Raw genomic sequence first — 22,887 nt, forward strand, 5'->3', positions numbered from 1 at the left:
ATTTTTTACAACAATTAATTACGAAGTAAAGCCTCAGCAGATCTTCACCAAAAACTTATCACTACCATTACCAACCAATATCTTTCAAACAGGTTTTAAATTTCTAAAATCGATTCAAAATTGTGAACTAAAACGAAGATGAAAATGTTACACTTTTCTGCTAATTAGAAAGAAACGGCTCGGCCGGTCGTCAAACATTAAGATCTTATCGAGTTATATCAAATGGCTTTTAATTAACTTCCCGTAGGGCAAGGTGTGTGTGCGGATACAAATTTTCGTCGACGATTTCAGGAACACGGATCAACCGACTTGAATAATTTAAAAAGCATTCGATTCGTATTGATAAGGAGACGTACTGATTAGTTTTTGGTCGAGGCAGGTCTAGCCGTTCCGAAGATACGGGGCCAAAAGTGCCAAAAACGGTAACTCAGTTTTTAAGAGAACGGAGCGTCCGATTTTAATAATTCAAAAAACATTTTGCTTGTACTAATGAAATGAAGAACTGGCAAAATTTTTGGGAAGGCAGGTCTAGCGGTTATAGACTCTCAATAAAAATAAGCTAAAAAAATGTCATTTGGCGGTCCATGTTTATCGGACTTAGCACATCAAATTATCAGATATTTTCTAGAGCTTTTCATAATGTGTACGCATTTTGTTAATTTTTTTGGGTTCCGTACCAAGATTTTTAATTACGGTACTGGAAGTTCTAGCAATTTGCCTTAAGGCACGATGCCTTGCACCCCACTAGTTTTTTTTATAAATAAAAAATATATAATACTTTTTACAAGTATGGTCTCATTCGATTCAGATTTACTTGAAACGTCGAAAAAACAAAATTAGCAAATCCGATTTTCTGGCCAAAACATAGACTTTTCCTTTGAAAGGTTATAAAAAAATCCTTTGAAGTTTGAAAATTATTTATGAATAAAGAAAAATTATGAGTTAAAATGAGAAAACTAAAAAGACCATGAAGACAACAAATATTTCAAAATTTAATTTCACTAATTGGGCAAGAAAAGCATTTTTTCTAATAAAATGCTATAGAATAGGGGGACCAAAGGTCCAATTTGAAGTTTAGCAATTATTTTGTACAAAACCAAACCAACTATGCACCACAACAAATAATACATATCAAACAAGCAACTATCAAGATATCAAGCCTATGCTCAGTAAAATTCCCGACTGATTGAACAATATTTCATATGTACGCGTTGAACATTACGTACATGTTCAGGAGAAAACACGCAGTCAAATATTAATTGTCAATATTTTTCAATGATATAGCTACTTTTAAATGTAAAAATTATAAACAAATATATTCCAAACACTATCTTCCGACATAGTGACTCCAGTCTGCCAAGTTCGTAATTACTGCACCTCCCCGTTACGATGATACTTTCTGCCTTCGCCCGGACGGACGGTCGAACGCGGTCAGTGCATAATTTGCAAGATTGCTACCGCCGATTTGAGGTTTTGGTATTATACTGCGAATATACGATTTAGATTTGCCGATGATGCCAAGGCCATCGAAGGATGATGGATTATTAAAGCACCTGCGATATCTGTGGTCGATAGTCGGATATAGACAATATTGCTTTGATTGACGCGGTGTTGTTTTTAGACTTTATAGAAGCATCGTATCTATTCGCATATTGATCTTTTTCATGATGGTGTTATTATATGAACAAAGACTTAAAATAGATGAACAGAAAAATTTGAACAGTCTGATGAATTTGAATCTTCTGCAAATTTTTTCAAAATTTTGTATTTTTAAATTCCGGTAGGATAAGTTGTAATAATCGCAAAACATCGAAATTCTTTTTGCATATGTTTTGTTTCTGAAATTTTGGCGAATTTTAGAAAATTATTGATGCATGTATGTGTATGCGTGTACGCATTTTTGATACAATTTTGCAAATGCAAAAATAATGCAGATGAACCTAATTCCAAAATTTCATGCAAATCGGAGCACAGTAAAAAAAAATTAGACCCAAAACGCTCCATTGACTGAAGTATTTGGTGAATGTTGGGATAATATACATAAGTTTTTCATTCAAAGGTATTATACACTTCCAATTTTATATAAATATTACAGTACATTTATTTTTCTTAAAAATGATCTAGAATATATCGTGATCAATACCATTGAAGAGACAAAAAATAAAGTTTTGAACGGGAAAAAGTGTAAATTGTCGTTAATTTTATTTTTTGTACTTTTTTGGACTATTAAGCGTGCCAAAAATACGGAAAATCAATTTTAAACATGTCATAAAAGAATTCAGAAAGTAGAGAAAAAAGTAAAAAACAGGTAAATATAATTGGACTAAAAAAGCATAATAATAATAATAGTGTAATAATAGTGATTCATAATTCTAATTTTCCTGATTAAATCTTATTAATCTTAATACGACACAGACCTCCCATTTTATATAAAGAATTCATTCGACCCTGGACGTGATTTACCTGATTGTGAGACTATTTCAATATTATGTATGGAGAATTATATGCATGATATACATGATTGTAGATAGATAACGAGAAAGAAAATGTCATTGCATTTTATATATTAGCTATAACATCAAAATGGAAAAATTCAATAGCAAATTTGCTATTCAGGGCAAATCTCTAATATTTGAGTGCCACTTTTAACTTTTCGCAGGGTAGCTTATAGTAATCGCAAAAACATCGAAAATATCGTATGTGTGCGTATGTGCGGATACCATTTTTCATCGACGATTTCCAGAGCACAGATCAACCGATTTTAATAATTGAAGAAACTTTTGATTCTTATTTGCAAGGAGCCGTTTTGATTAATTTTAGGAAAATATATTTTCGAAAAAGCTGTCCTTTGATATTTAGTCTCTAAAAAAAAACACCTGAGTAGCACGAGCGCTTTGAAAAAAAAACAATAATTTTAAAAAATTTGAAGATTTTCAAAAAAATTATATAATTCCTCAATTTTTTTTTAAAATATTTTAAATTGCGGCACGAGAAGTTCTAGCAATTTGCCTAAAGGCACGATATGTCATGCACCACTAGTCTGAAACTCTTCCGATAATAACATTTTCAACAAGTCCGTCTTGAAGTTAATGTTTCAAGTTCTCATCATCTGCTAACTATTTTTGATTTTTGCATCTACAATCCGTTGACAAGTTTTTTTCCATATTGAAAATATTGAACTATTATAGTTGTTCAAACTGCAGAACTTTTATGTATCTCGAATAGATTATTAGATATAGAGTTAAAAATAATTGAGAGATAATACACATATATTGTAGGTTTACTTTTATTACTGACTAAACCCGGTAACTCTGGTAATCTTATAAAGATTATACGAATTCCCAGAACTGCTCGCTTATATACTGTAAATTTACCTAATCTAATCTTTTAATAGGTTATTATCAAATTGTTAATCAAATAATTGATGCGCAATTTATGCCACATAACCACTTACAGAACTATTTATTACAAACTTTCCGCAAATAAAAATCTTGAAATGACAAAAAAAACTTAAGGTGAAACTAAGTATGAGCAATTTCTAATTATTTAAGAAGATTTAAGCTAAAAGATATATTTTCGTTAACTATTTGTATTTAATTTTTGAAAACTTCCGTCAAATCAGTCATTACAGTATGAAAATAAAGATGTTATATTATATGCATCAAGTTAAAACAATTTCATGAACATTAAATTAAAATCTGGATCTGGGCCTTTCTATAACAGTAATTCTCAATGAGTATCATCCTACATTGACTATTTATAAATGTAGTCTATGAAACAAAATATTTAAAATTTAAATTAATCTTTCAAATATTGTTGAGTACAGAAAAATATAAAAAATTAAACATAATTTGTATGTAAAAACAAACCAAGAAAGTGGTTTTAAATTACAGCGTTTTTCATTTTATATTCTACATCCCTAATTGATGAAACTCAAAAATATTATGCTTGATTAATTTTCAATTTTTGTGAATATGATTAAAATTTAAGATATAAAATCATTGAAATTTTCTAAGTTCTCAGCAAGTATTTTAATATTAATCAATAAATAGTAAGTCTAATTTCATAATTATCCAATTATGATGCGAATTTAAGGTCCTCAATTCGTAATTATCTAATTACTATTGTAAATTTAAAACTTTTTGTTGATAAATTCAGCTTTTTTTATAAATCTAAATTTTTCACTTTTCCACCACTTTCAAGTAGCAAATATTGTGAATAACTGATAACGTTTATTTTATTTTCTAATACAATAATAATTATAAAAATAATCAAACAAAGTGATATCATTCTATATCAAAATATCATACGATTATAAAAAATTCCTTTATTTCTCTAACATGACATTTTCTTATCATCATAAATTATATGTCGAGTGGATCGATAATCATTTGTAATCATTTGGACAAATTGGTATATAAAGGAAAGTAGATATAATTATTTCTCAGAAATACGTCTTAAATCATTTCGATTATATTACCTTTACCAGTTCTGTGAATAAATTGATAAGAAAAATAATGATTATTAAATGAATTGAAATTTAAAAAAAGTATGGACGCTTCAAAATTAATCTAAGCTACATTCGATGATTTTAAACCATTTCAAATTTAACGAGGCTGTTTCAGAGAAGAAATATCAAGCGCGTAAGCGCCCTGGCGCAATCAAACGGATCAAAATTTGAACTTATTATTCAAATCAAGATATAAAATTTCTAACAATTTGATGCGCATATGTCTAATGATCATTTTTGATTGCCCAATGGCTTTTTGTACTTTTTTCTTTGAATCTCCGAAACCGCTAGACCTGCAATCCCAATAATTCCCAATTCAATTTGTTTTAAATTTTATTTAAAATTGTTTTAAATAAATTTGTTTTTTGAGTTATTCAAATCGGACGCTCCATTCTCTCAAATACTCAATTTTTATTTTTGGCTCTATTTGCCCCGTATCTTCGAAACGGCTGAACCTGCCTCGGCCAAAAGCTAATCGTCTTCTTATCAATAGCAATCAAGTGGATTTTAAAATATGTTGATCCGGGCTCTCGAAATCGTCGACAAAAAATAGAAAAGTGAGAGAAAAGTATTCCGTGTGGATTTGTTACACATAATTGAAAACGAACGAACACGAAATATTTTCTAAAAGCAAATTTTCACAAATCTATAGTTTTATAACTGAACCAAAGACCGTGATATTTCAGTAAGTTCTATAAGACCATGACCTATATCGCAAAAAAAAAGTTCCAAAACAATCGGCTTAAATTTCTTTTTCAACAGTTAATTACAAGAAAACGGCTCGGTAGATTTTCACCTAAAACTAATCAGTATCATTCCCAATTAACATCTTCAGAACAGTTTCTGATTTTTTAAAATCGATTTGGTAGTATGAGCTTAAATGTGGACAAAAACACTTTTTACCAAATTATAAAGAAACGGCCGATCGCTGCACAAAGCTGAGAATAGATGATCCACATCAAAATAAAACGATTGCCTTTTAAATTTTTCAAACCGGTTCAGGCGTTTTTGAGCAAACGTCGATGAAATTTCTAAGATTGACAAACGTCAAAAAAACGATACTAATTTTTGCAAACTTTTATGAATTTTTAAAATTAAACGACTTGTCGTAGGGCCGTAATATTTTAGTATGATTTATAAGACTGTCAAAAAAAATCATAAAAAACATCTAAAAAATTTTTTTAACACTTTATTACAAAAAAAGTCTCGGCCGATCTTTACCAAAAACTAATCAGGTCGATTCCCAATCTTTATCTTTCGAACAGTTTTTGAATTTTCAAAATTGATTCAGAATTGCGATCTAAAATGCGGACGAAAAATTTTTCACTTTTCTGCGATTTACAAAGAAACGGTTCGGCCGATTGTAGCGCAAAACTAAGAAACGCCAGTCGTCATTGAGATACATCGAAAGGCTTTTACATTTTTGAAATGGGTTCTCCGTTTTCAAGAAAACGTTGATTTACGGCAAAAAAATCTGTTGACACACACATACTTTTTTCAAATTTGGTCTCATTCGATTCAGAATGTTTTGAAACGTCAAGAAAATATAAAATTAGCGAATCGGATTTTTTTATGAAAACAAACTTTTTCTTCGGGAAGTTAATAATTTGAAAATCGTGGTATTTTAAGGTATGCTGCTGAATGAATCCAAACAAGTCTGTTGTTTGTTTCACTAAGTTTTGCTTTAGATTTTTTTAACTTCCCGTAGGGTAAGTTATTGTAATGGGCCGAAAATCGGAATTGAAAATTTTTACATTTCTCGACGTTTTGAAGGTTTCTGAACATTTTGGCATACTTCAGAAAAAATGGATGTGTGTGTGTGTGTGTGTGTATGTGTGTGTGTGTGTGTATGTATGTATGGATACAAATTTTCGCCCACGTTTTTGGGCGCACGGATCAACCGATTTGAATGGTTCAAAAAACATTCGATTCCTATTGATAGGGAAAAGAGCTGATTAGTTTTTGGCAAAGGCAGGTGCAGCCGTTTCGGAGATACGGAGCAAAGAGTGCAGAAAATAGAAATCGAATTTTTGAGAGAACGGAGTATCCGATTTGAATGATCTAAAAAACATTCAATTAGTAATGATTGGGAGAAGTATTTGTTAGTTTTTGGCAAAGGCAGGCCCAGCCATTTTGAAGATACGGAGCTAAATATGTAAAAAATGGCAGTTTTTGAGAGAACTAAGCGTCCGATTTAAATGATTCAAAGAACTTTCTGCTTGTCTTAACAAAATAATTGATTTTGGAAAAAAAATTTTGTTCAATTTTTTTTTTTTTTTTTTAGTTTTGTGTATATCGAAAATATTTCAGATTTTATTTTTAATTCTGACTATAGTTCTAATATACTTCACAAATAATTTCAACTCTGCAATTCAGTTTATATAATTCTTATAAATATTAGACAATGTTACAATATTTATAATAATCTATTTGAAAACAATCAGTATTTCTCGAACATTTCGTTACGGTACGGGAAGTTTCAGCAATTTGCCTTAAGGCACGATGCCATAATTGCCTCAAGATAGAATTCCACTTACAGCTAGTTTATTTCTTTTATTGGCCTCTGGTAAACATTTAGCCACATACATAATGTACAATTTACAGGTAACATATATATTATATTAATTACTTATAACTTAATTTTACTATTATTAACAAACCTAATTATGTAAGGATAACAGTTCAAATTTTGCAATAATGATGTGAAATTAAAGGGTTTTATCAGTGTTTTTATAGAGTGTAGTTCCTCTAACAATTTAGCCCTGCTTGACTCAAATATACTACATTCTAGTATGATGTGTTCAGAAACACATGATTATTTATATGTACCATTTTAAAAATATTTTAACAAAGGGACGATCATCAAAAAATACTTTCTTTCAGCTGAAATATAAACCCTAAATCCATTTCCACAAAAAACACCCTAAACCTAGCAACATACAAAATAGTCTTGTAACAAAGCTTGATGATCAAATAGGGAAGTATTGTAAATAATGAGTGAATTATTTGAATATTAAATAATAACAAATGAAATTTATGCTATTTGGTTTGGACTTGCCAACGTTGGCAAAATCGGTTTGGACGTGGGCTAGCCCAAATTATTCCGGTTTGCTAGTTGGATACCAACTTCTCTCAGCCAGATATCAAGCAGTACATCAAATTTTCACTTAAGTTGCAGATTGATATATATCAAATATAATTTCAAGCAAAAATCGTCTCTCGTGGGCCTAGCTAAAATATACATAAAAAATGTATACAACTACTTCGAGTACAACTAAGTATTCGAACAGGTAATTATTCACAACTGCATTGGTCAACTACTGAATTGATCGTCCAAAAAGCCATATAATAACATCAAAACAATTACTGAATATCCTAGTATGACAAATTGTATGAGATTTTGATAGTTTTTACTACCAATTTATATGAAGAAAGAAGTCAAACATAGATTTGCTTTAGCTTTATGTTACAGTCTATGTTATCGGAGAATTGATACTTAAAATTCTACTTTTATATCGAATGTTAAATGAAAAATTTTAATCATTTATTTTTTAAAAAAAGTCTAAGGTTCAGAAATATAAAAACATATGTAATGGTATGCTCATGGCGATTAGCACGATAATATCGATTTATCTATATCAAACGAGCAAATCGATAATAACTTTGATATAATTAATATAAATGTAGGAAGCTTACTGTATCTCGCATTAATCGTATGTTCACAACAATAAAGAGTTTATCTTTGAGAAACATCTCTGTAATTTTAAATTTAACATATTGTAGTGTTTAATAACAAGTGGTAAAGTCGATCAAACTTGTCAATATTAAACAAAGAAAACATCTACGAAATGAGCAGACACGAAGAGGATGATGCATGTAAGTAAGACACTGGAAGAAGAAATTTTCTGAAGCTTTCAGTTTAGTGTAGTAATCTATTAAGTTCAAAATCATCGATAATTAAAATGCAATTTCAAATTGGTTTTAACCTCTAAAGTTGTTAAATTGGTAATACAATGAATATTAACCTTAAACAAGTTTTTTTTTCAGTAATTTTTTTTTTGATTTTTATTATCATTTTTCTGCGAACATTTATTCCGGTTTCTCTATAAAGTTAGTAGATTTAAACAGCCAAAGATTATTTGGGATTTTGATAAAACTTTTGATGGCAATAAAATCAATAGTGCAAATTAAACCTTTAGAATAGGTATATGAGATGTTTTGGAACAGTAGAATTTACACCATGCAAAGTTTCACCAAACCAAAGGTTATTTTTTGTGCATTTTATGTACAAATAAAGAATGTATGGACAACAATTACATGGAGTTTTGTTGTTTAATGTTATCTATTTATTTTAATTATATGTTTTGTTTTTAATGATGTTATAATCAATCTCAAGCGTTTTTCAAAAACTTCATTAATCATCAGTAATAGTCTTAATTAAGTAGTAACTAAAATAATATAGTGTTGAAGTAGAAGTTAAAAGCCAATCACCTTTGACATGTTTCAATTGGCCTTGAATGAACTAGTTTGTAGTGCTTCTTATCAAATGGTGCAATGTCATTTTAACAATTGTATAAGCATGCCATTTCATCCGAAAATGAACAAACATAAATAGATAATCAAGATTTTATCAAACACCTAATTATTGCAATAAAATTGGTCAAAATTAATAATGGCATAAGTTTATTGATTTTAATATCGTGATTACAAAGAACAATAGATGTCCAATAGATAGATAGCCAATAGTCCAATTAGATAGCCAATAACATGAGAAAACCACCCATAACATTAACGTCTGAAGGCTCAATATATTGAGCATATATACGTTAAAACTGATACAATCGCGGAAACGCTATTAAAACTATCCAAATTTTAAACCAGTGGTGTATGGCATCGCGCCTTAAGGCAAATTGCTGGAACTTCCAGTACCGTAACGAAATGTTCGAAGAAAATTAAATGCTTTCAAAAAGATTATTATAAATAGTGTAATGTTGTCTAATACTTATAAGAATTATATTAACTGAATTACAAAGTTAAAAATTATTCACTTAAAGTATATAAGTGAGCTTAGAACTTTAACCAGAATCAGAATTGAAATCTGAATTATTTTCTAATTATTTAATACAATTTTTTTTTTTTGATTTTTTTTTTTAAATGAAATGGAATAATTTTTGTTCTAAAAGCAATTGTTTCATCAACACAAGCAGAATGTTTTTTAAATCGTTTAATCGGATGCTTATTTCTCTCAAAAACTGCCATTTTTTGTACATTTAGCTCTGTTTCTTCAGGTCTTAGCTGGACCTGCCTTTGCCAAAAACTAATTACCACTTCTCCCAGTCATTACAAATTGAATGTTTTTTTGGATACCCCGTTCTTTTATAAAACGAGATTTTTATTTTCTGCACTCTTTGCTTTGTATCTCCGTAACGGCTGGACCTGTCTTTGCCAAAAACTAATCAGCATATCTCCCTATCAAATGGAATCGAATGCTTTTTGAACCATTCAAATCAGTTTATCAAAAACACACACACATCTATTTTTTCTGAGGTATGGCAAAATGTTCTGAAACATTCAAAACGTGAAGGTATGCAAAAAATTTCGGCCCATTATAAAAACTTACCCCACGGGAAGTTAATTACCCTAAGAAAAGTTAATAAGGTCACTGTGTCGTTTTGTTCATATATGCCCTTTTTGTCCGTATTTTCACTACATATTTATGTTCCAGTTTCAAATCATTCCAAAATACGGATGGTCGTCGGTCTTTATCCGTTCGACATCGAAGGCACAAACTTTTCTTTCGACGCAGGCGACCAAATGCATTTACTGAAAGAAAATCCTAAACCTGGCTATTATGAGGTTATGAATCTACAAACGAGAGAAAAAGCACTTGTGCCAAAAGCATTGGTGGTCGAATATGGAAGAATTGAAAATGAAGAGTGAGTAAATATAATAATGATGTCTTGACTAATTACCATGATATGATAATGAAGTTATGCAATTACTATGATAACTGACTCTTAAATTGGTTGAAGCGGGGCTTAAAGGTCCGCGGGTGAAAAAGTCTACCACCGATATCTCAGAAACAAGTAAAATAAATAGTCTTTTAATAATTATAGTTATCCAATAAGACATTGGATCCGTTTGCTCATTACCAGTCGCATTTTACACCGCATATCAAATAAAAAGGGACAGGTGATAAATTTTAGAAACATTGTAAAAAACACATTTATATAATTAGCAATTAACTGGAGATTTAACTGCAGATAATATGATAGTACCTTGTTATGATACATTTGATATGTGTTGTGAAAGTTCATTTTGTATAATAACGTCAAATTGGACCTTTGTGCCCCGCCTTACCCTATAGTTCTACAGCATTTTTAATTCACAATTTTTAATAAAATAGTTAGTAAATTTTATGACATATTTTGAAATTTCAGCTGGTATATAGGAAGTGCTACATGGGAACAAATAAAGATGATATTAAGTGAGAAACAGAAACCACAAAGCTTTCTAATTTTGAAAAACGGAGACAAAAAGTTTTTGCTCGGATTTCTAGATTCAATAAAAAATGTAAAGCGTTTTGATATCGAAATTAATGATAAAGGAAGGTTTCATATTCCCGAAATAGGAGAGGAAGCGTCATTTGCAAGCTTGCCTGCACTCGTTTGGTATTATAAAAGTATGTATTTAAATATAATTGTATTAAGAATCGTATCGAACATATATTTAAATACAGTTTTTAATTTCCGCATTTAAAAAACAATATTATGAACAAAAAGTTATAAATATAAACATATATCTCTGACAATGCCTAAGATTAGATTACTTCCATTTCTAAGTAGCCACCAGTAGTTTGTTCACAGCAACTGTCATCATTCTAAAGTATTTGATTACACAATATAGCAACTATAAACCAGATGTAAGTGGCATTTTGCTTTAAGTTAAGTTGCATACCTATAGATAATTAACAAGAATCAAGATTTACCACTTTTCGTAGATCTTCAATAATATAGAATGTTCGTTCAAACCACTAACTATATCGTAAGAAAGACCAATTTAAAAAAAATAATAATAAGCAGAATACCAACTGTCGACATTTTTTTCAGAATGTTGTATATGAATAATATTTGATCAACATATAAAATACCTTTATATATTGATTTTTGAATAAACATTTGTACTTCTAGCCAACAATCTCGTGCAAGATTTGAAGTTGTCCGAGCCTGCTATAATAACGTCTCATATTAAACGATTTCTGAAAAGATCAACAGAAGGCGCCAAGAACAATACAACAATAGAAGCCTCCAACGAAGAAATGCAAAATTCAGATAGAATGGTATTTGGCAATACTGATCAATCGCTTTGGACAAATAACACCTTGGAAAAAATTGCAGATGGATTAAATGCTTCCGAGACAGAACAAGTGGTTTGCAACCCTTCTTTACCATTCGAGCCCGTAGAAATTTCTGATGACGATGACGACGATCATAAATACATTCAAACTGCCAATGAAGATTCTAGAGATACATTATTATTAGAAAAATCACGTTCAAGAATATCGTCAGAAATGATTTCTGCTGATGCTTCTACCAGTATATACAAAAAAATTGCAAGTACACACCCAAATGAAGTTGAAAGTAAAGGAAAGTCCTCACTTGATAATAATTTGTCGCCAAATCTGAAACGAAGAACTATCGAGGAAATGTTTCGTGAGCTCCCTTTAACATCTGCTAGTACACGAGAAGAACAACCGCCAAATAAGCAAATGCGTATAGGTAGTTTATCAATCAAACGTACAAATATATTATTATTTATATTATATCCCAAATTATTAAAAATATCAACTATATCTTTTACTATCTTTACAGATTCTTATAGAAAACAAAACAACATACAAAATAAACAGATAACGTTTGCTGATAGTGGAACATCCGAAGAACAGAGCGATGAAGAACTACAAGAAAAACAATTGTCACAGAGTGAAACGGCAAAGAAAATATTTTCACCGAATTTAAATAATACGTTATGTGATGTAGTGTCAAAGAAAACACTTGATATAAGACAGAATAAAAATTCTAATAAGAACCATGGTCTGATAAATGATATATTGTCAAGCGAAAAAAGTGGTTTAGGCCCAAAGAAAAAACTATCCAGTGATAAAACATTGCCTTCAGAGTCTTCTCCAAATAGACCATCACAAGAAGTTCATGCAATTAATCCATCTGTTTCCACTGCTCAACATAATAATATTCGAGATGAAGAAGCAAGATTTCATGAAGCAAGTCGCGCTACATCTTCTGCTACAGATCCAAATTTGCTAAAAAAAATTGAAACATTAAACAACCAAGTTCAGCGCACAAAAAGATCTAACCGTACTGTATATTATTGTACACAAAGAGCTCAAATAATCGAAAAGTATGTTTTGAAGTCAAACTCCAGAAATATAGAAGACGAATTTATGATATCGGAACTTATTGACTTGAAAAAACTTAGGCATAAAAACCTGGTCACGCTGATAGATGTTTTTGTAGAAAATGACAATATACATATTTTATCTAAATACATGGATGGCCGCACTTTGATTGAATATCTGGAAAAAAGCAGCAAACTAACAATTTTAAATAGGTATGAAATTTCTTTGCAAATAGCCAGAGGAATGAATTACTTAGAAGATAAAAATATCATTCACCGGCAACTAATGACTAGAAACGTAATAGTGCATATTATTACGGGCAATATAAAAATATCAGGCTTGTGGCATTCTAGAATAAAATCATACAATTGTCATGAATCTGAACGGGACGACTTATCTAAGTTTGCAGCTCCTGAAGTTTTGCGAAATCAGGAGTTTTCTCACAAATCAGACGTGTGGAGTTTTGGTGTGGTCCTTCATAATATATTTTCGGATACTGAACATCTCAATCATTTTCAAGCTTCAAACGATATAAACTATAAGTGGCTGCATAAAGGTCATAGATTATTAAAACCATGTTATGCAGATGATGATATTTACAGTGTAATGGCCAAATGTTGGAGTTGGAAAGATGCAGACAGACCAAGTTTTAGAAAAATACTAGAATTTCTAATATACCTAAGCGAAAAGTAATGACTTGTAATGTTCTTGCATATGAGAATGGAAAGGGTTAAGTGACTAAATTTATGCTTAATATTTATATTATATATATATATATATATATATATATATATATATATATATATTCTTAGACAGTAATGTAATAAATGTTTAAATTTATATAACCTACTTGAATCAAAAAGTAAATAATTGAATTATATACATTAATCATGATTTATGGTCATGATGTTTCATTATTATGTTATCAATAAAAACACAATAAAAATATATATTATAAAAATATATATTTTATTTTATATATATTATATATATATATTAGTGTTATGAAAGCAAACGTAAATCTTTACTCCTTTGAACTTGTATTAGCGTAACAAAATTCTCCGTTCTTTCAAAAACTTGATTGTATTTTCTGCCCTCTTTGCTCCGTATCTCCGTAACAGCTGGACCTCCTTTGCCGAAAACTAATCAGCACATCTACCAATCAATAGGAATCGAATGTTTTTAATCATTCAAATCGGTTGATCCATGCGCCCGCAAACGTGGATGAAAAAATGCGGACATACAAAACACACACACATCCATTTATTCTGCGGTATGCCAAAATGTTCAGAAACCTTCAAAACGCGAAGATATGCAAAATTTTTTATTTTCGATTTTCGGCCCATTACTATAACTGCCCTTCGGGAGTTTAACACTTTTAACTACCAGTAGGGCAAGTTATAGTAATCGCAAAAAAATCGAAAATGAAATTTTTTATATATTTTTACGTTTCAGAGGTTTTTGAATATTTTGGCCTACCTTAGAAAAAATGGGTGTATGTGTGTGTGTGTGTGTGTGTGTGTGCGGATACAAGTTTCGTAGACCGAGCACGGTCAAACGATTTAAAAAATTCAAAAAACATTCGATTCGTATTGATAAGGAGACGTGCTGATCAGTTTTTGGCAAAGGCAGGTCTAGCCGTTCGGAAAATGCAGTGCAAAAAGAGCCAAAAACGGTAACTCAGTTTTAAAGAGAACGGAGCGTCCGATCTTAATAATTCAAAAAACATTTTACTTTATTGACAAGATGAACAACTGATTAAATTTTTGGGACGGCAGATACAGCGGTTATGGACTTTCAATAAAAATAATTTAAAAAATTTCATATGGCGGTCAAATATGTTTATTGGAGATCAAATTATCATATATTTTATAGAGATTTAATAATGTGTACACATTTTGTGTAAATTTTTTTGGGTTCCGTACCAAGATTTTTAATTATAGTACGGGAAGTTACGGCAATTTGCCTTAAGGCATGATGTCATGCACCCCACTAGTTCCAAATTGCAAAGAAACGGCTCGATAGATCGCTGCACAAAACTGAGAGAAGATGATCTACATCAAAATACATCGATTGGCTTTTAAATTTTTGTATTCGGTTTAGGCATTTTTGAGCAAACGTCGACGAAAGTTCTAATCTTGACAAACACCAAAAAAACGATACTAATTTATGCAAACTTTGACGAATTTTTCAAATGAAACGACTTGTTGTAGTACCGTAATATTTTAGTATGATCTAAGACTATGGTATCTATCGTCAAAAAAACTAATCAGGTCGATTCCAACCAATGTCTTTCCAACAGCTTTGAATTTTCAAAATCGATTCAGAATAACGGGCTAAAAACGTTGATGAAATTTTTTTTCAGAAATTTTTCTTTGAACCAACACTCGAGAACGTGGAATAATATCATCATCGTCACTTTCTTCGAAACCTTGACTTTCAGAGTCACTATCATATGATAAGTCCAATAATCTATCAACGCATATTTCTTCACTATCTTTGTTACAACGGCTCAATTTATCAATTTGTAATCAACAATAAAAAACAAAGCCTCAAAGTGACAAAACACGACTATTACGTTCTGGAGCTAGGAGTTCGATTGAAGACGAAATAACTCAACAAAAGACCGAGTATCTCGACAATCATAACTTGTAAACAAAAATGCAAAGCGTGAATGCAAAAAATGCAAACACCACGCATATAATGTCACACATGCATATAATTATACGTATTTAGTTGATTTGTAGTGGTTAGCAGGTGTCCACACCAAATCTACTAAATAGTTATTTTTACGTGACCCGCGCTCCAGTGACATACTGCAAAAAATGTAAAAATACGTTGCCCGCATGCTAAGTGTTAAGTACTCGAACAGGTAATTATTCACAAGTGTATTGTATAACTACTGGATTGATATTCGTCTAAAAAGCCATATGATAACATCAAAACAATTACTGAATATCCTAGTATGACGAATTGTATGACATTTTAAGAAGTCCAAAATAGATTTGCCTCTACAATGCTACACTTAAAATTTTACTTTTATCACAAAAAAAATCATAAATATCGAATGTCACCTTCTTCTCGACATATTTAAAAAGTTAAATGAAAAATTTAAATCATTTATTTTTAAAAATGAAGACTAATGTTCAGAAAAAGAAAAACATACCTAATGGTACGCTCATGCCGATTAGCACGATAATATCAATTATCTATATCAAACGAGCAAATCGATAATAACTTTGATATAATTATTATAAATGTAGGAAGCGTACTGTATATCGCATTAAGCGTATGTTCACAACAATAAAGAGCTTATGTTTGAAAAACCTCTCTGTAATTTTAAATTTAACTCATTGTAGTGCCTAATAAGAAATGGTAAAGTCGATCAAACTTGTCAATATAAAACAAAGAGAACATCAACAAAATGAGCAGACACGAAGAAGATGATGCATGTAAGTAAGGCACTAGAAGAAGAAATTTTCTGAAGCTTCCAGTTTTGTGTACTAATCTATTAAATGCAAAATCATCGATAATTGAAATAAAATTTCAAATTGGTTTTAACCTCTGAAGTTGTTAAATTGATAATACAATGAATATTAACCTAAATCAGGTTTCTGTTTTAGTAAAAATTATTTGATTTTTATTTCAAAACCGACTTGGCCCAAAAGCGTGGACGAAAAAATATGGACCCACAAAACACACACATATCTATTTTTTCTGAGGTATGGCAAAATTCTGAAACCTTCAAAACGTGAAGGTATGCAAAAAATTTATTTTCGATTTTCGGCCCGTTATTATAACTTACCACCACGGGAAGTTAATAAAGCCACCGTGTCGTTTTGTTCATATATGCCCTTTTTGTCCGTATTTTCACTACATATTTATATTCCAGTTTCAAATCATTCCAAAATACGATGGTCGTAGCTCTTTATCCGTTCGACATCGAAGGCACAAACTTTTCTTTCGACGCAGGCGACCAAATGCATTTACTGAATGAAAATCCTAAACCTGGCTATTATGAGGTTATGAATCTGCAAACGAGAGAAAAAGCACTTGTGCCAAAAGCATTGGTGGTCGAATATGGAAGAATTGAAAATGAAGAGTAAGTAAATATAATAATGATGTCTTGACTAATTACCATGATATGATAAAGAAGTCATGTAATTACTATGAAAACATAGACTCTTAAATAGGTTAGAGCGGGGCTTAAGGTTTGCGGGTGAAAAAGTCCACCACCAATATATCAGAAACAAGTAAAGGGTTTTTCAATAACTACAGTTATCCAATAAGACATTGGATCTGTTTGCTCATTGCCAGCTCCATTCTACCCCGCCTATCAAGTAAAAAGGAACAGGTGACAAATTTTAAAACATTGTAAAAACACATTTATATAATTAGCAACTAACTGGAGATTTAACTGTAGATAATATGATAGTACCTTGTTATGATACGTTTGATATGTGTTATGAAAGTTCATTTAGTACAATAACGTCAAATTGGACCTTTGTGCCCCGCCCTTCCCTAAAATTCTACAGTATTTCTAATTCATAATTACAATAACATAGTTGGTAAATTTTATGACATATTTTGAAATTTCAGCTGGTATATAGGAAGCGCTACATGGGAACAAATAAAGATGATATTAAGTGGGAAACAGAAATCACATAGCTTTCTAATTTTGAAAAACGGAGACAAAAAGTTTTTGCTCGGATTTCTAGATTCAATAAAAAATGTAAGGCATTTTGATATCGAAATTAATGATAAAGGAAGGTTTTACATTCCCGATATAGGGGAAGCAGCGTCATTTGCAAGCTTACCTGCACTCGTTTGGTATTATAAAAGTATGTATTTAATTATAAGTGTATTAAGTATCAAACATATACAATTTTTAATTTCCGCATTTCAAAAACAATATTATGAACAAAAAGTTATAAATATAAACATATATCTCTGAGAACGCCTAAGATTAGATACTTCCATTTCTAAATAGCCACCAGTAGTTTGTTGACAGCAACAGAATCATTCTAAAGTATTTGATAACAAAAATATAGGCAACTATAAACCATATGTAAGTGGCATTTGCTTTTAAGTTAAGTTGCATATCTGTAGATAATCAACAAAAATCAAGATTTACCACTTTCGTAGATCTTAGAATGTTCGTTCAAACCACTAAACTATATCGTGAGAAAGACCAATTTAAAAAAAAAAACTAGCTGTAAGTGGAATTCTATAAACTGAATTGCAGAGTTGAAATTATTTGTAAAGTATATTAGAACTATAGTCAGAATTAAAAAATAAAATATGAAATATTGTCGATATACAAAAAACTAAAAAAAAAAAAAAAATTTTCCAAAATCAAATTATTTTGTGAAGACAAGCAGAAAGTTCTTTGAATCATGTAAAGCGGAACGTTAGTTCTCTCAAAAATTGCCATTGTTTACATTATTTAGCTCCGATCTTCAAAATGGCTGGGCCTGCTTTGCCAAAAACTAATAAACACTTCTCCCAATCATTACTAATTGAAAAAATGTTCAATTCCGATTTTCGGCCCATTAAATAACTTACTCTACGGAAAGTTAATAATAATAAGCAGAATACCAACTATCGACATTTTTTTCAGAATGTTGTATATGAATAATATTTGATCAACATATGAAATACCTTTATATATTGATTTTTGAATAAACATTTGTACTTCCAGCCAACAGTCTTGTGCAAAATTTGAAGTTGTCCGAGCCTGCCATAATAACGTCTCATATTAAACGATTTCTAAAAAGGACAGAAGCGCCAAGAAGAATACAACAATAGAAGCCTCAAACAAAGAATTGCAAAATTCAGATAGAATGGCATTTGGCAATACTGATCAATCGTTTTGGACGAATAACACCTTGGAAAAAATAGCAGATGGATTAAATGCTTCCGAGGCAGAACAAGTGGTTTGCAACCCTTCTTTACCGTTCGAGCCCGTAGAAATTTCTGATGACGATGACGACGATCATCAATACATTCAAACTGCCAATGAAGATTCTAGAGATACATTAATATTAAAAAAATCACCTCCAAGAATATCGTCAGAAATGATCTCGCCTGATGCTTCTACCAGTATATACAAAATATTGCAAGTACACAACCAAATGAAGTTGAAAGTAAAGGAAAGTCCTCACTTGATAATAATGATTTGCCAAATCTGAAAAGAAGAACCATCGAGGAAATGTTTGGTGAACTCCCTTCAACATCTGCTGGTACACGAGAAGAACAACCGCCAAATAAGCAAATGCGTATAGGTATCAATCAAACATACAAATATGTTATTAATCCCAAATTATTAAAAAATCAACTATATCTTTTACTATCTTTACAGATTATTATAGAAAACAAAACAAACAGATACAAAATAAACAGATAACGTTTGCTGATAGTGGAACATCCGAAGAACAGAGCGATGAAGAACTACAAGAAAAACAATTGTCACAGAGTGAAACGGCAAGAAAAACATTTTCACAGAATTTTTATAATACATTATGTGGAGAAGAGTCGAAAAAAACACTTGCTCCATGTCCGAAGGTAGATATAAGACAGAATGAAACTTCAAATAAGAACCATGGTCTAATAAATGATATATTGTCAAGCGAAGAAAGTGGTTTAGGGCGAAAGAAAATACTATCGACTGATAAAACATTGTCTCCAGAGTTTTCTCCAAATAGACCATTACAAGAAGTCCATGCAATGAATCCATCTGTTTCCACTGATCACATAATAATATACGAGATGAAGAAAAAAGATTTCATGAAGCAAGTCGCACTACATCTTCTGCTACAGATACAAATTTGCTAGAAAAATTTGAAACCTTAAGCAACCAAATTCAACGCACAAAAAGATCACATCTTACTGTAAATTATTACACAGAAAGGGGTCAAATAATCGAAGAGCATGTTTTAAAGTCAAACTTCAGAAATATAAAAGACGAATTGATTATATCGGAACTTAGAGATTTAATAAAACTTCAGCATAAAACCTGGTCACGCTGATAGATGTTTTTGTAGAATATGAAAATATACATATTTTATCTATATCCATGGAAGGCAGCACTTTGATTGAATATCTGAAAAAAAGCAGCAAATTAACAATTTTAAAGAGGTATGAAATTTCTTTGCAAATAGCCAGAGGTATGACTTACTTAGAAGAGAAAAAGATCATTCATCGGCAACTAATGACTAGAAACGTAATAGTACATATTATTACGGGCAATATAAAAATATCAGGCTTGTGGCATTCCAGAATAAAATCATACAATTGTCATGAATCTGAACGAGACGACTTATCTAAGTTTGCAGCTCCTGAAGTTTTGCGAAATCGGGAGTTTTCTCACAAATCGGACGTGTGGAGTTTCGGTGTGATCCTTCATAATATATTTTCGGATTCTGAATATCTCAATCATTTTCAAGCTTCAAACGATATAAACTATAAGTGGCTGCATAAATTATTAAAACCGTTATGCAGATGACGATATTTACAGTGTAATGACTAAATGTTGGAGTTGGAAAGGTGCAGGTAGACCAAGTTTCGGAAAAATACTTGAATGCATAATAAACCTAAGTAATAACTCGGAACGTTCTTGCATATTAGAATAGTTATTTGAAAGACTAAATTTATGCTTAAGTATTTATGTTTAATATTAGAAAAAAACGTTCGAAAACAAATTATAGATTATTGATGGTCATGAGGTTTCATTATTCTGTCATTATCAAAAAAAAAAACAATAAAAATATATATTCTCAAAAAAATATATTATTTTATGTTAGTGCTATAAGCAAACGCAAATCCTTACTCTTTTTCACTATTTTGTGTTTACATTTTGCTTTTCAAAAATATCCTTCTAAGTTATCAATAACAATTTTCCGATAACTCTAATATATTAAAAACTAGTTGAAAGTGGCATTTTGCCTTAAGGCAAGTTGCACGAACTTCCAGAAATGTGTAATAATTGACTTGATCAACCGAAATTGAGATTTAGATATTTAGATTAAATTTTCAACTGTATATTTCTATATTAAAGTTTTCGCTTTCAATTGAATCTTAACATTACGATTTCTTATTGATATCTCTCAATCACTTCTAAAAAATTATCTGTAATTAATTTAGTTATATTGCACTTGTATGTCATAAAATTTTAGCTTATTTTTCGAAATTTTAATGAATTGACAATATTTGACTCATCATGTCACAAAAGAAACTTTTGACACAAGTTCTGACTATTGTTTCAAAATATGATAAATTTTAAAAATTAAACTACTTGCCGTAGGGCGTTAAATTTTAATCGAAAAAAAAAATTGACAGTCAATTACGAAGAAAAGGCTCGGCCGACCTTTGTCCAAAACATATGGACTACTACCAAATAATATCTTTCGAATAGATTTGAATTTTTTAAAATCGATTTCTCTCTCATTTTTAAAATCGATCTCTCATTTTTGTGCTAATTACAAAGAAACGTCTCAGCCGATTGTATAAAAAATCTAACCAACGCGAGTGCTTATCAAGTTTCATCGAATGGTTCTTAAATTTTTGAATACGACTTAACCGTTTCTGAGAAAACGTCGAGAAAGTTCTAATTTTAATATACGTCACAAAATGCTACTATATTTTGTTCAATTTTTGGTGATTTTTTTAAATTAAACGACTTGTAAAGCCGTAATATTTCTAGAAGACCATGATATCTATCGCCATACAAAAATTCATAAGAAGATTACAAGATATTGAGTTAGCGAATTTACCAAAACCTAATCAGGTCGATTTCCAACCAATATCTTCCGAAAGGTTTTTGAATTTTCAGAATCGATTCAGAATAACACACACATACATTTTTAACTTCCCGAAGGAGAAGTTTATGTTTTCATCAAAAATCCGATTCGCTAATTTTATGTTTTCTCGACGTTTCAAGCCATTCTGAATCGAATGAGATCAAATTTGGAAAAAGTATGTGTGTGTGGGTGTGTGTGTGTGTGTGTGTGTGTGTGTGTGTGTGTATGTGATCAGATTTTTTGCCGTAAATCGACGTTTTCTCGAAAACGGCTGGGTAGATTTCAAAAATTTAAAAGCCATTCGATGTATCCCTAGTAGAAATGTATCGTGGCTAGAGGGGTAAAATATCGTGGCGCAATATTCGAATCTTGTCTTTAAATGGACCGGACAATATTTGTTTTCAAAATTATGGAAAATTTGGAAAATTCATCGGAAAAGTGTTTTATATGGTTTATTACAAATAATAAACATGTTTTCCATCTGATTTACGCCTCTAATTCTATTTTTACACGAATTATACATAATTTTTAAATGTGGGCGAAATCCAAGTTTTTTGTGGCCGACCAAGATTCATTTCTTCAGTATTATCGAACTTGGGAAATATGTGGTATTTATAAGGGTCACGAAAAAAATTAACTTTAGATAATTAATTAGCACAAAAATCATGATTTTAAAGCTTTTAAAAAGCCATATGCTCGATCGCAATTGCTAGTTTGATACATTTTTCTTACAAATTCAATATAAATTTTAAATGTGGGGGTTATGCATTTTTTTTCTGGGCAACCACGATTCGTTTCTTCAGTATTATCGAACTTGGGAAATATGTGGTATTTATAAGGGTTACGAAAAAAAATAACTTTAGATAATTAATTAACACAAAAATCATGATTAAAGCTTTTAAAAAGTCATATGCTCGATCGCAATTGCTAGTTTGATACATTTTTCTTACAAATTCAATATAAATTTTAAATGTGGGGGTTATGCATTTTTTTCGTGGGCAACCACGATTCGTTTCTTCAGTATTATCGAACTTGGGAAATATGTGGTATTTATAAGGGTCACGAAAAAAATTAACTTTAGATAATTAATTAACACAAAAATCATGATTAAAGCTTTTAAAAAGTCATATGCTCGATCGCAATTGCTAGTTTGATACATTTTC

The 22,887-nt window shown here is 30.6% G+C and overlaps 2 protein-coding genes across 2 annotated transcripts; both read left to right on the forward strand.

Annotated features, from left to right (window-relative positions):
* The first annotated feature begins 8,210 nt into the window (after positions 1–8,210).
* On the forward strand, positions 8,211–13,651 carry LOC113376928 (tyrosine-protein kinase Src64B-like). The gene is made up of 5 exons (XM_026617041.1): positions 8,211–8,386; positions 10,236–10,446; positions 10,951–11,192; positions 11,701–12,288; positions 12,382–13,651. Exons 1-5 carry the CDS (start codon positions 8,359–8,361, stop codon positions 13,617–13,619), a joined length of 2,307 nt encoding a protein of 768 aa, XP_026472826.1. The 5' UTR covers positions 8,211–8,358; the 3' UTR covers positions 13,620–13,651.
* Positions 13,652–16,840: 3,189 nt separating this feature from the next.
* LOC113386987 lies at positions 16,841–19,760 on the forward strand. The gene is made up of 5 exons (XM_026624745.1): positions 16,841–17,028; positions 17,526–17,658; positions 18,704–19,028; positions 19,079–19,210; positions 19,288–19,760. The coding sequence occupies exons 1-5, from the start codon at positions 16,841–16,843 to the stop codon at positions 19,758–19,760; spliced, it is 1,251 nt and encodes a 416-aa protein (XP_026480530.1).
* The last annotated feature ends 3,127 nt before the right edge of the window (positions 19,761–22,887 follow it).

This window comes from Ctenocephalides felis, unplaced genomic scaffold (assembly GCF_003426905.1).
Source record: "Ctenocephalides felis isolate EL2017-DRISC unplaced genomic scaffold, ASM342690v1 CF-g0.4_SCAFFOLD_00845, whole genome shotgun sequence".
Taxonomy (NCBI): domain Eukaryota; kingdom Metazoa; phylum Arthropoda; class Insecta; order Siphonaptera; family Pulicidae; genus Ctenocephalides; species Ctenocephalides felis.

Coding starts and splice junctions, on each gene's coding strand:
- LOC113376928 (XM_026617041.1), top strand. CDS start 8,359: ATGAGCAGACACGAAGAGGATGATGCAT. Junction 8,387..10,235: donor ACACGAAGAGGATGATGCAT/GTAAGTAAGACA, acceptor TTTATGTTCCAG/TTTCAAATCATTCCAAAATA. Junction 12,289..12,381: donor AAATAAGCAAATGCGTATAG/GTAGTTTATCAA, acceptor CTATCTTTACAG/ATTCTTATAGAAAACAAAAC.
- LOC113386987 (XM_026624745.1), top strand. CDS start 16,841: ATGGTCGTAGCTCTTTATCCGTTCGACATCGAAGGCACAAACTTTTCT. Junction 17,659..18,703: donor TTCTAGATTCAATAAAAAAT/GTAAGGCATTTT, acceptor ATTTCTAAAAAG/GACAGAAGCGCCAAGAAGAA. Junction 19,211..19,287: donor AAATAAGCAAATGCGTATAG/GTATCAATCAAA, acceptor CTATCTTTACAG/ATTATTATAGAAAACAAAAC.